General features: G+C 37.4%; 2 protein-coding genes across 7 annotated transcripts in view; one reads left to right on the forward strand and one right to left on the reverse strand.

The window, feature by feature from the left end:
* The window catches only part of ANKRD28 (ankyrin repeat domain 28), a 116567-nt gene that overhangs the window by 56043 nt on the left and 46191 nt on the right, over window positions 1-14333 (forward strand). For all 4 annotated transcript variants that reach the window (XR_008974298.1, XM_057424904.1, XM_057424905.1 and 1 more), the window contains exon 3: window positions 6703-6781. Coding sequence is in view for 2 of the 4 variants with exons in the window: in XM_057424905.1 (XP_057280888.1) it covers window positions 6703-6781 (79 nt within the window). In the remaining 2 variants the exon portion in view is untranslated. The remainder of the gene's footprint in view (window positions 1-6702; window positions 6782-14333) is intronic.
* The window catches only part of WIPF3 (WAS/WASL interacting protein family member 3), a 302270-nt gene that overhangs the window by 23768 nt on the left and 264169 nt on the right, over window positions 1-14333 (reverse strand). The window lies entirely within an intron of this gene.

Consider the following 14333-nt stretch of genomic DNA (forward strand, 5'->3'; position numbering starts at 1 on the left):
CTTTTGCCCATTCACCCAGGTGCAAGTTAAATGTCTGTCTTGGCTCTGAAATATGTCCATATGCAGAACCTGAACACCTCTATGGTTTGTCTGTTTGAAGTTGCTGAGAGGTTGATTTTTGAGTTGAAAAACGAAGTTTTGAAGAGGAGAGTTAGTGCCTCCATGGCAATTATACAGTCATAGTGTTTCCTTCTAACATCCTAAAAGCAGAGTGCTTGCTACTTGCTTTGTGTGCCAGTGCAGATCCACTAAAAATTACCTTGTTGCAGGATTTTGAGGATGTTTTTTCTTGTGGCAATTCAGAAAACTGTAAGCTTGTGCTCTTAAGGAACATGCATGCCTAGAGTGACGTTTATATGCTCATATAAACTCCTGGTCTTTCATAAAATAATGTTCTTGTGACCTTTTTGAAGGTTGCTTTGTAGTTCTTTTCTGACTTACCTTTTATTTTCTACTGCATACGTATCACTACCATCTAGGTTTTTAAGGTCTCCGCAAGCTACAGTGGCACTCTAAAGTACATGGTTTAGTGGTTTAACCTACAGTGTGACAGTTTTTATTATCTATAATCAAGTCAAAGAGCATGCACTGTTAAATTGGTACTGAAGATCTTCACTACAAACAACACTCAGGTTTGGAGATTACAGCTGAAGTGACCCTTGTTGCTGAAGACACTTCTGCAAGACAAGGTCTCTAGAGTCACTGGTTACTGCTGTCGTAATAAGCAAGAGGGCAAAGATTACTCCTCTCTTTTTTTTTTTTTGTGATTGCTTGAAAGTGTGTAGGTTTGCTCTGTCCTAATAAATGCCATGAAAAGGATATGCCCTGAAATGTAATGTGTGGTGATAAAGTCATACTGGTGGAAATTTAAAATCATAGAATAGCTTGGGTTGGAAAGGACCTTAAAGATCATGCAGTTCCAACCTCTCTGCCATGGGCAGGGACACCTTCTGCTAGACCAGGTTACTCAAAGGCCCATCCAGCCTGGTCATGAGCAATTCCAGGATGGAGCGTCCACAGCTTCTCTGGGCAACCTGTGCCAGTGCCTCACCACCCTCACAGTGAAGAATTTCTTCCTAATATCTAATCTAAATCTGCTGTCTTTCAGTTTAAAGCCATTCCCCTTTTTTCTTTCAAATGCAGTACAAGTGTTTATGCAAACAGTACTATGATCATTAGTTCAGTAATTAACGGTGTCAGCCTGACAAATCTCTTCATGTCAACTGCAATGTATCTGTCATCTGGCTTCAAAGGATATTTTGTGGTTAGCTGTGTTATGTGTTATTTTTGTGGTTAATAACGTGCTTTCCTCCTGGTTTTAAGCATGCAAAAGACTGTTATTGTAGCTTGCTAGGCTTGCTCTTGGAGCTGTGTCTTAAATTTGAAATATGGTTAGAAAACAGAACTATGCTTCTCAAAATTATGTTAGGCAATATTAGTTATAATTTGTTAATTTTTTGACAATGTGATGTTCATGTAATTGAGCTAAGAAACTTTAGGAGGAAGAAAAAAAAGTCCAAAGAAATATCAGATTAATTACACTCAAGATAGGGATACAAAATGAATTAGTCACAGATTTAAAAGTTTTGAAAGCCTGATATTTAGTCTTTTTCTGCTACTTTCAGTTGACAATCATACAATTAATTTTCAAGTTCTAATTAAGATATGTGTAAGATAGCACTTTGTGGTAAGGCACTTCCAAAGAGATAGTGGCCTCAATTACAGAATTACATACCTAACCCAGACTTTTGTGAAGTTTAAAGTTGGAATGTTAAAGCCAAATATTTAAATATGTTCATTTAAAAAACAAACAAAGAAATTGAGTGCAGTTTTTCTACCTTATGAAATGGTAATTCTCAAATCTGTAGCAAAACCTGCAAATAAAATTCAATGTTCTAGTGACTCTCAAGTGTGACAGTGGGGCTTCGTACTGGGTGAGACCTCTGTGGTTTTGGACACTCAAAGAATCAGAAGTATTTTGTAATCGTGTTCTTATATGTTATCTGTGAACTCAGGAGTTACAAATCATGCTGGTTGAATAGTCCTATTTTTCTAGCCTAACCAAAAAATACACTGTATGAAGTGTTACATTTAAAAATAGTCTAACTTGCAAAGAAAGTTTATTAAAGCTATTACAGGGTATGTTGGCATTGAAACTCTTTCAAGATTTAGAATTGTGTATTTAGGGTTGATTTCTGAAGAAACAGAACAGATGGTATTGAAGCAGGCAGCTGACAAGTGACGCAGCAGAAAACACTTATTAAATGATATTTTGTGTGATCACGAAATAATGAGAGCTTTTTAAAGTGTTACTGCAAAATTTGGTTTTGAAGAGCAGATCGCATAAAGAAGGGGTTTTATGAAGGGGGATGTTGCATTCATGCTTCTCCAAAAAATACTTTGACTTATCTGAAATCTCTGAATTAGTGTTGAGTTATTTGAAGGGCAAATTGAAATTATAGTCTAATGTACTCATGGAGAAGGCATAATCAGGTTATGGCAGTCTTACTGGATATGTGCGGGATAAGAGATCTGCCTTTAAAGCCATCTGGTTCCTTAAAGCTCTCTATAGTTGGGTGTAGTTATTCTAAATCAATTGCTGAGATAGAACCCAAACCAGGAATAAATTATTATAATTCAAACTACTTTAAAAAGAGGTAGATTTGAATGCTGCATGTTTTAATTAGCCATAGACCAAACTAATGCTTATTAATGGTTAATAAGACATTGTAGAAGTTTTGATCCATGAAATAAATGGTGAAACAATTAAACCCCATGTTTTAGGTAGAATAAAACAAAGGTGGCATTATCCTTTTTTCTAGGTTAGGGGGGTTCAGAAGAATCTTGTAGCACAACTACCCTGTCACTTTATTCCAGATTTGGTTTTAACAGGGTCATAAGCCTCCTATGTATTTCTCATGGTGCAATCCTTATAGAAACCCCTGTGTAGATGAAATGTTTTGAAAACCTGAGAAATAGAAGTACTGCGAATGGAAGGATTATATGTTTGTTATGTAATGCAGTTCAAAGGTGCGTATAAATATGATGGGGTTTTTCAGAACTGCCATTCTGAAAACTGATTTTTTTTAAGGACCCAGGCCTTTTATTGCCTTTTTAGTTTATTGACACCAGTGACCAATACCTGGAATTAAAATCTGGCATTCCGTATAAGGAATATAAATTTCTTGGTTGTTTCTACTGGAATCCAACATTCTCATTCAACTGTGTAAAACCTGCCTAATGCAATTAGGGTGATGTGTTTCTATAAGAGCTTTACAGCCAACTGAGAGTTGCAATAGTCCCATTTGCCTTGCAGATTTTTGAACTGGAAAATTAGGATGGCACAACACTTGCTTTTCTGTATTGTCAAATACTGCAGTAACACTGTGATATTGGGAATTAAATAGTACCAACAGTGCTAGATTTTACATTTTGTGTAACAGTGCCTTTAATATACAAAACTGCTTCTCTATTGGAATGTTTCTTTTAGTGCCATTTAAGTTTATGAAATTAAAGGAACAACACTTGGACCAATATTTATATTAGTACGGTCTAGTGTGAGGTGTCCCTGCCCATGGCAGGGGTTGCAACTAGATGATCTTAAGGTCCTTTCCAACCCCAACCATTCTATGACCGTATGATATATCAGCGCTGCAAGATGTCTGCTTCCAAGGTTGCTTGTTAAAACTGAAAGCTTGATTAGCATTCTTTACTGTAATGCTTTATAATGGAGTACTCTGTATTTGCAGATCAAGTTTGTTCATCAGATCATCACTGTTCTTCAGTAAAAAGTGGTTGGTCTGTACAGCAATTCTTTACTGGCATTTAAAATACAGAAATCTCTTTAACTTTTCTCAGATTTAATTTATTGAAGTTCACCAAAAAAATGTAAAACTTCACCTGGAACAAAATTAGGATTTTCTTTTAGTGGAATAAAAGACTTCTGCATACTGCTGATGGCCTGCTGAATGCAGCATTTCTGTTTCTGCTTTTGTAAGAAGTTCTGAAAAACAGGTTTTTTAACTAAACCAATAGCTTTCTCACAGAAGTTAAATTTAAAAAGAATTGTTTGGAAGCATCAGAGAGTGCCAGTTGTGAAACCGGGGGGGAAGGGTTTATGTCAAAGCACCCTTGGCATGCAGAATACTTGTGGTCAATAGAGACCCTTGGGCTTGGGATTGTTGAAATACCAGTCTCTGGAGCTGACCTAGAAGATGACAAGCTGTGAGCATCCCAGCAGTCATACCCTGATCCACCAGCCTCCTGCATCCTACACTCCCAGTTTGTACTCCCTACTGCAGAACTGGGAGTTGGGGTTTGAGTATTTTCAGGCTATCAGTTTAAGAGCAGCATTAACAGGAAGATTTGCAAGACTGGAAACAGCTTGGAAACATGGGAGTGCTGGAGTGGAAATGGTTGGACTCAGTGACTGTAAAGGTCTTTTCTAGCCTAAACAATTCTATGACTATGTTGCTTGTGTTAGAGCTGCTTTCATATTTGTATCTTGGTGGTTTCAGAGTGCTCAACAGTTTCTGTTTGTAGGGGTTGGATTTTTGGAGAAGCGTGGCTTGACTTTGCCAGAAATTCAGACTATGGATGTTTCAGGAAAATATATTTGGTGTTTGGTGATCAATATTTTTCTAGACAAATAGCTCCCTTCTCCCCATTTTATTGGATGATTTATGAGAAGTTGTATCAGCTGGTTACTTGTCTGACTTCTGTCACTTAGACATTAAAAAAACCCAAAGCCAAACAACGAACCAACAACCAAACAAAAAAAGCCAAACCAACACTACAATAAATATGATTACTATTTTTACAATAGTGAGTTTTTGCCCTTTAAGCAGGGAATGCAGTTCTTGTGTTCGTGAGCAGATACTTTCTCTATGGAGGGACAAACTCATCACTCATCTCATTTTCTCAAATTCTACAATGAAATTGCAGCCAGTATAATATCGTACTTGGTTCTGCTTGTTCCTTACTCTTATAGGTTATAGGCTCTTTAGCATTATCAAAAAGGTTTAAAAGGGGTTGCAAAGTGTTAGCTAGCTGTAGTCACTCCTCCAAACTAGAGGAATGAAAACAGATTCTCATTGCTGGCAGCTCTTAATTGCCTTTGGGCTGAGTAGCAAGTTTAATATGTGTATTACTTTTTCCCTTGTGCTTCCTGTCTGTGTCTTTATTTTTTATTTCCTTTTTTTCCCTAGATAGCAAGTCCTTGGTGCCAGGGGCTGTCTTTTTGTCACAAATGTGTAATCTGCAATTGAGACATGCTGGCAAGTAATTGGTACTGTGAGGCATTATGTGGTGTTAGTGATAAGTACTATAGATTTCTCATTCTGGGTGCATCAGTGTCAGGTTTGCACTGCTCAATTTGGGATTGCTTGTGTGTAACTTAGAAAATTATGTTAGGAAACACTGATAAAATGGTGACTGTGTAACTTCAGCATTATCTGAGCAGGTACTAACCAGGGAGTAGTTCTTCTGGGCTAGGGATTGTGTGTGTGATGTTGTCTTGGGTACATGGAAGTGAATGTTGAAGTTCTGAAATTGCATATTATGTTTTAGAAGTGACTTCTTGGGTCTCAGCTCCAGTTCCACTATCGGATCTCTCCTGAGATTAGCTTTAATTTCCATCTTGTATGCTCTTAGCTCTCAAGTAAGGATTCACTGAAGAAGGTTATTTTGGCAAGGGAGAGCAACGCTCTTCACAATAAAATGTCAGTTGAAATGTGCATTAATTTTGCTGTAGCTGTGAATCAACAGTGAAATGAATAGAAATGTCTTGTGACTTAAAATTCTTGCTGTTTATAATCCCTCACCCCCAGTGTATTTGCAACTCTAGCCATCTAAGCAGAGCTTAGGCCAGAACCAAGATGCTGATTGATGGTCTGCCTCTTATTTTTCATCAGTCTTCCCTTAGAGAGCAAACTGGTTGGCTCTTGTCCAGTTTAATCACATGCCGTGATATGAAAGTGATCTTTTGATTAAGCTATAAATTAGTTCAGAGAAATTGGCACTGATATTGAAAGAGCTGAGGAGTATTTTGTGCTACTCTTTCAGGAGTAAATCTTAGTATATATTGTGCATGGCGAAGTAAGTTCCCTGCTTGTACTTTCAAAAGGACCTTAGATCAGCCAGAACTGATCCGTAGTGCCGGGTCTAACTTGCTTCCTTCGGTGTTATTCTGCAAAATAAATTGCATATCTACCTTCTTTTGGTTTATTTACAGTAAACAAACCAGTTGAAATTGGATTTAGGTATTTTTGCCCCTGCTCACTCCAGCTTCTCTTCTGTTTTAGGTTTAGAAAAGTAACTGCTGAACCTAACTTTAAACTTCCCACAGAAAATGTTTCTCACTAATTGTTGCATATGAAAGTGACACACGGTTTCTAAGGTGTAGTTCGGCCTGAAGTTCCTGTCTCTAGAGACAAGTAAATGGTGATTTCTAACTGATGGGTTGCTCTGTGTATGTCAGGAAAACGCTAGTTGGATGGGTAGGTATTAGTCATTCCTAAGGGAGAAGCATGCTGGTCTTAGTTAACATGACTAAAGTCTTTAGCGTAATTGTTTTCTAGAATATAAAATGTACAATATTTGGAAGATACACTTTTATACAGTGTTTTTTCATAACTCATAGAGAATGCTAAAACATACTTTTTTTATTTTAAATAAAACCTTTTTTCCCCCCTCTTACCACAGGATAATGAGAAAAGGACCCCTTTACATGCTGCTGCCTATCTGGGAGATGCAGAAATTATTGAACTACTTATTTTATCTGGTATGTTCTGTTCCTGTTAATGGAAAAAAAAACTCTATGCACATCCAAAGCAATATTTATGTACATCTCACACTGTTTAGCATTTATTGAGATACTTAATGTAATAGAAATTAAAGATGTTTGTACTGGAATTTTGGGTTCAAAACTTATCAGTGTTATAATACTGTGTAGTTCTGCTTTAAAATATTTCTTTGTAGAAACCTTTCTCACAGCTATCTTTATTTGTAGCTTGATCAGCTTTAAGTGGTTTAGTCTAAAGACATGATAGTTTGTTATAGGTAGATGTTACTAGCATTGCTTTTGTTTTCAGAAAGATAAAATTGAACATAGAGGATAACATCCAGAGTTGATGGTATTATTTTTAAGTATCCTTTGCTATTGGCTTAAATGTACAGAATAGAATCAGGAACAGCTGAGTATTTTAAAATCTCACATCTCTTTTCCTATTTAATTGTACTAAGACAAAGTGCAAGTTCTGTAAAACAGTATACTTAAAAAGGTAGAAAACCATGAAACTAACCCAAAAACTTGTAAGCAGAAGTTCATGACTGATATGGATTGGTTTTGATCTTGGATAAATCTGCCTGTCAGGTAGCTTGAAGCTGGATTTGTGATATGGAGATTTAAGGTTAAACAGAAAGATTAAAACTTGTAACAGCCCCATAGAACTACTTCGATCTTCAGTCTGCTAAATGGTGCACCTTACCTGTGCAAAGCTGGCTATTTCAACACCCCATCACTATCCTCTCCATGAACCTTTAATAAATTTTGCTTTAAGGAAATAAGATTTTAAAGATTGTAGGTGTCACGCCATAGTTTCAGTTGACATTGCTTGGTCCAGTTTATTTTTTTATAATTTAGCAAGGTATAATTTTCTCATTACATATATTTACTCTATATAATTATATATACTTATAATTAATTAGAATCACATTATGGTGGTGTTTTGTCTGGGTTTTTTTCTCATGGAAGTATTCTATAGTCATAACTTGTTGAGAAAATTTCACCTGTGTTACTGAGAAGGTGCTGGTTTTCCCTGTCAAGGAAAAAACAAGTTCTGGTGACTCCTGAAAATACATAGACCCCATTCTTCTGAAGAGAGATCGTGGATTTTGCGAGGATATTTCTTTCTGTTTCAGTTTTCACAGTGATTTAAAACTAAACCAAGTAAAATCCCCAAACAACTGGCTGTGTTACAAACAAAAGTTGTAGTCAGATACTTTTAGGAGTGGATCTTCTGACTGGTGTGGGTGAACAGAGTCCAGTTACCAGAACTGCAGTTGGAAGAAAATACCTCTCATGGACAAAGGGCATATGGAAGGAGCAAGATTTTAGTTCAGATATTAATGAAACAAGATCCTGATTGGGGGATGGCACTAAAGGAAGAAAGGTACATCATGCTATTTGGGCACATAGCGTGAGTATAACTGTGACAAAAATGGGAGAACAAAGGAGGGAAGTGAATAGCTAAGAATTAGGGCTGTATGAATAGTCCAAAGTTGAGCTGTTGTGTGATGGAGAGGTGGTGGGATGATGCTGTGTCTGTAGATTTTTTAAAAGAAGACTGGGAGGCATTGATGTATCTCAGATAAATCTTGATTTTCATTAAATAAATGTTACTTACACAAAGCAACATGTTGAGTAGTTGCAAAATCAAGAGCTTCCAAAGCTGTGGATTGTATAGGCAATATCAGTCTAACCTTTGCTCATGGGCTGTGCTGCAGACTTCAATTATGTGTTTGTGCCTTGCTGTAAAAGCACAGCCTCATGAATTTCACAAGGAGGGGGTGTGCTTGGGAATGAATCGGGGTGGTACAGTGAAGGAGGCACAGATGCCAGTTATTGATGTATCTGTATGTGAATGAAGAGGGGCATTTAATTGCGGGATGAGAAAGTGATGTCTGCATGCTAAGGCTGTTGAGTTTGAAAGGCTGTGCTGTACTTGGCTGCCTATTTGTGTATTACCTGCTTGCAAGCTGTGATCTTAGGCAAGCAGCTTAAACCAGACTCTTTAAAAAGCAGCTACTAATTTAGTCTTCCTCATTTCTGAATGCTGGATTTAAAATCTTTGAGGTTTGTGAAGTGTGAGTGCTCACAGCTGTATCTAAAGTGCTGCACACCAGCTGGTTCTCTGAGAAATCAGGTCTAGGCGCCTTGGAATGCACAAGCCAAGATCTTTCTTTAAATTCTCTCAATTGGAAGATGGGGCACAGAGGTTTAGTGTATTTATCCTCTCCATTTCATAAAGATAGGGAAAATTTATCTATTGTGTTTCAGCTGGAAATCAAATATCTCCTTTGAGACAGATATATAATGTTACATTTTGTCCTAATAGGTGAGCATTAGGGAGAAAATAAAGAACATCTGTTACCAGAGCAGGGTTTGCAGAACACTTGCCATGTTGCAAGACCTCTTTTTGAGCAATGAAAAAATAGTTTGTTGAATAAATAACAGCAGTCTCCTCTGTGCAGTAAGTTTCCATGTAAAAATTTTGTATTTAGCTTTAACTACCCTATTGTAATATATATGCACAAGGAAATGAATTAGAATACTTCATCCTAGCATTTCTTACATTGTGAGAGCTTGGCTTTGCAATTTGTAATACCCTCTAATAGAGTGTTGCTGGAATGTTACTGGGAACCACTTTATAGTTTTCCTGTTGTGCAGGCTATACTATAAAGACTCTTAGCTTTGCCATTTTTATTCTTTCTTCAAACTGGATCTCAAAATGACTGAAGTCAATATTAATCTTTCCACTGCTTTTGCATGATTCTTCCTCATTCTCTATTAAAAAGTGTGTATTGTCTGTTACTTAGACATAGGGCTTTTTTAATTTGATTGGAATGTCTTTTGCATCCCAGTCCAGGGGTCCACATTGCTTTCAAGTATGTATTTTGGACCATATGTTGCTGTTAAAATATATTACTTTGCTACAGACGTAAGCAACCCATATTGCACATTCTGAAGATAGAAGCGATTCAGCCTTTTTGCCGACTCTTGTGGAATAAGTTTTCAGTCTTACAAGCATACTTACTTAGTTTTTGAATTCTTGAGATATATTCGCACCAAACCTGAAGGTTGCCCTGTGACCTCTCATATTGTAGCCTTTCACCTGGGCAAGGGACCTGAAGGTGATGGTTTGAATACAGACTCTGAACAGCAAAGAAAATTGCTTCAGTGACTCCAGTTTGAGGCTGGGACATTTAGATTGCCTTTTGTTTTTCATCTTGAAACACTGATCTTCTATGAACACTAATAAACTTGTCCCCTGAGGATGTGAATATCTTGCCAGCAAATTGTCATACCACTGTGGTCTGTGGAAGTCTAAGTATTCAAATCAAATATCCCTATTAGATTGTACCTAGATAAGCAAATAGCATTCCTAAATTTGTTAGGTAAGGAGGTGAAAAATAAATAAAAGGCATGAAGATGGTTGCTTACAGTATACAGATTGGTGGAAGGTTTAAGTTTTAGTCACTTGAGAATCATCATTCTAGAAGCATTTTCTCTTTTGTATGACTCTGTGAAGAGTCGTTACACATCACAGTTCTATTTTTATGATGTATGCACAGCTCTGCATCCCTGTGCACAAACACATCTGTTTACTTTGCATAATTGCACTGACTTATTACAAGGGGGTGTAGTGATAGGACAAGAGGGAATGGTTTTAAGCTGAAAGAGGGTAGATTCAGATCAGATACAAGGAAGGCATTCTTTATTAAGAGAGTAGTGAGACACTGGAACATGTTGCCCAGAGAAGCTGTGGCTGCCCCATCCCTGGCAGTGTTCAAGTCCAGGTTGGACTGGGCTTGCAGCCAACCTGCTCTACGGGAGGTGTCCCTGCCCATGTCAGGGGGTAGATGATCTTTAAGGTCCCTTCCAACCCAAACGATTCTATCATTCTATGATTCTGTGACTTTAATTGTGTAAATAACTGATGGCAAGCTACAGAGAAGTAGAAAAGTAAAATAATTAAGAATTAACTGAATGTCCAACTTTTTGTTCTTTCCAAGAAGTTCTGATTAAAAAAATCAAACCCTTCTTTCAGTTAATTTCTGCATGTCAGCTGTTCTGGGGAGGCTTCTAGCTTTATAAAAAGTTATTCTTTCTTTGTCCTATGCTTTCTTCTAATGTCATCAGAGTCTGTTCTGCAGGCAAGAGACACGTGAGGAGCAGGACATGATTCCAGAATGTTTTCTTTTGATTCATGTTTGTTTTCTTTAAAATATCATGCAGACTGTTACTGCTTTCACTGGAATCAGTGCAGTTCATGAAAATAAACATCTGAATTATCTGCTCTTTTGTTCTGAATAGTTTTAGTTAGTGTATTGCATTGATACTTATATACTAACACCACATTTCTGTTTATTTAACCCAAAATTTTCACTGCGTGGAGCCCAGCATGAATCTGTTGTCAAACTCACTCTCATTAAGGGTTGGCAGCCCATGAGTTTTTGTTGTGCTTTCCTCTGGGTCAGCTGGAAAATGTAAGAATTGTGCTGATGCTGGAAAACTATGATTACAGTAATAACGGATTATTGGAGGATAGTAAAGACCCTTCAGTGTTAACTCCACTCTACCTGTGTTTTTCATCTAATTCTGAAGCTATCCAGCTATTAAAGTACATGCAATGACAGTCACGCAGCTCAGCTGATGAAAGGCTTTAACAGCAGCATGAAGCTCCCTTTGTTTGGGTTGCAGATGTATCCACATGCCAAAGGCATTTCACAGGGGCTCCTTTTATACTGGCTGTATCTTTCGGCTGCTTCCTCTTCTTTTGACAGTGGTGTTGGCTACTGTTTTGAGCTGTCCTAACTTCCTTCTGGCAGCAGTAACAGTCAGTTTTTGTGGAAAAAAAAAAGTAGCCCTGATGCTCACTGGGAGGGAAAATGGAGCTGACTTAAGAAATGGTAATAGCTTTCAGTAGCTCAAGGAGTCAGAGAACTTTGTGCAGCAATCTGAAACTTGAGGTGATGGCAGGGTTGCGGCAGAAACTGAAGTTATGGAACAGACTTCTTATATTGACAAGACAGCAAAGTTCTGGAGATTGGCTTTGACTTGATTGTCGTTTTCCTCCCCTTCTGTGGGCAGCGTATCGACATGTGGGTTTTTTTGATGGGGGAAAGGGGTGTTTGTTTTGGTGCGTGGATTTTTTTGTTTGGTTATTTTGTTTTAAACAATAAAAATAACTGCTGTCAAAGCATCATTGTGGCTGCTCAAAAGATATTCCAGTCCTGTCCCCCTCAGATTTTTTTTTTTCACTCTTCTATAGATCTGCTATGCATTTAGCTTATAAGTAAGAAGCTTTCTCCCAATAAGGTCTTGTTCTTTATTACTGAAGCAATAAAGTTTTCATTAGGAAATTGTCTTAGATATTTAATACTGGTTGCTCCAATTTATCTCTCAAATTGCCTTTTCCTTTACAGACTTTTTTTGTGTTTCCTTCTGAATGTTGACATATTTTTCTATCTAATGAAAATCTCCTCCTCCTCTTGTTCATTCTGGAGTGTAGTCTGAGAATTTCTGCTTGCCACTCTGGGTACTTCCAGGATCATCATCTTTAGGTAAAAAGTGGATCATTTAGGAAAGAAAAACTTCTTAAGCTAATACTAGCCTGTAATTAAATAGGATTTAATTACAGTAGGACTGCTGGTTATTCTCAGTCATTTAAACCTGAGATCTTCCTAATTTCTGCAGAGATCATTCCTGGAATTATTTCCATATACTGGCTGTTGAGACAAAGTTTGTTAACTTTTTAAAATGTAATCTAAAGATTTTACACACTTTATTCCTAAATAAACATTTCAGAGCTTCAAATACCGATCATCGGTTGTCCATATTGCATATGTGGATGAAAACACTTCTGCTTTATTTGCTTATATTACATTGTTCAATCGCTTGCACATCTTGTACAGTAACAAGGGAAAATACCATCAGTCTAAAAATACAGACTACAAACAGAACATGAAAAAATGGCTTGTCAGTACTGTTGTATTTCTTTCCTGAATCTATTTCCAACTAGTGACACATAAGAAATGCAGCAACTGCAATCAATAGTCTTCAAGGACCTTTTCAAATAGGAAGAGTTTGGTGCAGAGTTGCTCGGGAAGAGAGTCTCAGGGAAAGTTCTTACAAGAGGAACACTGAGGTGCTGAGACATGGCTATATATAGTTACATGGCACTTTATGGATGAAGGAGGAGGTGTATGGCAGTTCCTTGCAGCATTTCCTGCCCAGTCATTCATTGCCTGAGTAAGCATCACTGAGTTTTTCAGTAGCTTCTGTAATAGATTTATTAAATAAAACATACTTTTGTAATTGTCAGTCTTGTGAATGCAACTTTGTCAAAGGAAATATAAGATTCAAGGGGGAGAGAGGAAAAATATGTAAGCTTCTTCCCTCCTTTTTGCAGAGTTCAAGTTCAAGTTAAAGTAGTGATGATGGGTATTTGTGTTGCAGTATTCTATTTTTTATCTCTGGCAAGCCACCACATCCTTTTCCTGTGAGCTCTATGGCATTAAAGGAAAGAAATATAAAAAAAAAAATTACATTAAATAAATGAAATATTTGAGCAGTTTAAGACCAGGCACCTGAAGTCTGGAAGAACCGGTGTGTGTGGGGGGAAGCTTGAGTTTGGTGGGTTCTTTGTTGCCTTTTTAACAAATTAGGGATTGAGGTACCCTGCACTGTGCTTTGAAAGAGCAAACGGCTGCATAACTGGCATTTGGAGGCATTTGAAATGTGAGAAATGCCCTGGTTAACACGTCAGCAAGTTGAGCTTCACAGAGATAATGTTGCATCGGCAGTGTTGTACAGTGAATTATGTACATACATGTGTTCAGACTGTCTTCAAGCAAGCCCTGAAGCAAATCATCTTTAAGCAACAGATACTCAGTAAAGGTATAATATATTTTCCAACGTTTGTTTCCAAATCTGGAAACAAACGTTGGAAAATCTGGAGTAGAGCTTTAGCCCAGTGGATTAAGGCTGTAACTTCCTCAGGGTTGCATGGTAGGAGTATGATAGGTTTGAGGGAGCTTTAAGTCTCATAGAGAGCATCTTATGGCAAAGGGAACAATTGTAACATTTTCCCCAAATCCTGTGCTGCTAGGAAATAAAGAACAACCTGTAGAGGGATTATGTCCTGGGATACAAGGCTGTCTGGAGAAAGGTAATTTATGAAATTTAAATCATTCTTGGCAGCATTTCTTGAGGAAATTTAAGGGGCAAATATGTCTGTGTTAATTTAAAATACTGTTTTGTTTAACGTATCTAGAGCTATAGAACTCCCAATTCTCACATTAATAGTTCATATGTGTTTTTTGGTAGTGTGCTTGTTCTGATTATTACTTAAAGACTTTGCTAGCAATTTTTCAACTCCTGTGTTTTTTTGGGGGGGGGGGGGGGGGGGGAGAGGACACAGAAGCTTGGTGGTGGTTTCTTAAGTAAGTCTGTCAGAGTTACAAATCTTTTGTCAAAAGTCAGCTTTGGTTTTTTACTTCGTCAAAGAATCTACAATTTTTCTGTACATTTGAAAAGTTATCTTAGTGTC

This window comes from Pezoporus wallicus, unplaced genomic scaffold, assembly GCF_028554395.1.
Source record: "Pezoporus wallicus isolate ANWC-B61680 ecotype Strahan unplaced genomic scaffold, APGP_CSIRO_Pwel_v1 contig_3181, whole genome shotgun sequence".
NCBI classification, from domain to species: domain Eukaryota; kingdom Metazoa; phylum Chordata; class Aves; order Psittaciformes; family Psittacidae; genus Pezoporus; species Pezoporus wallicus.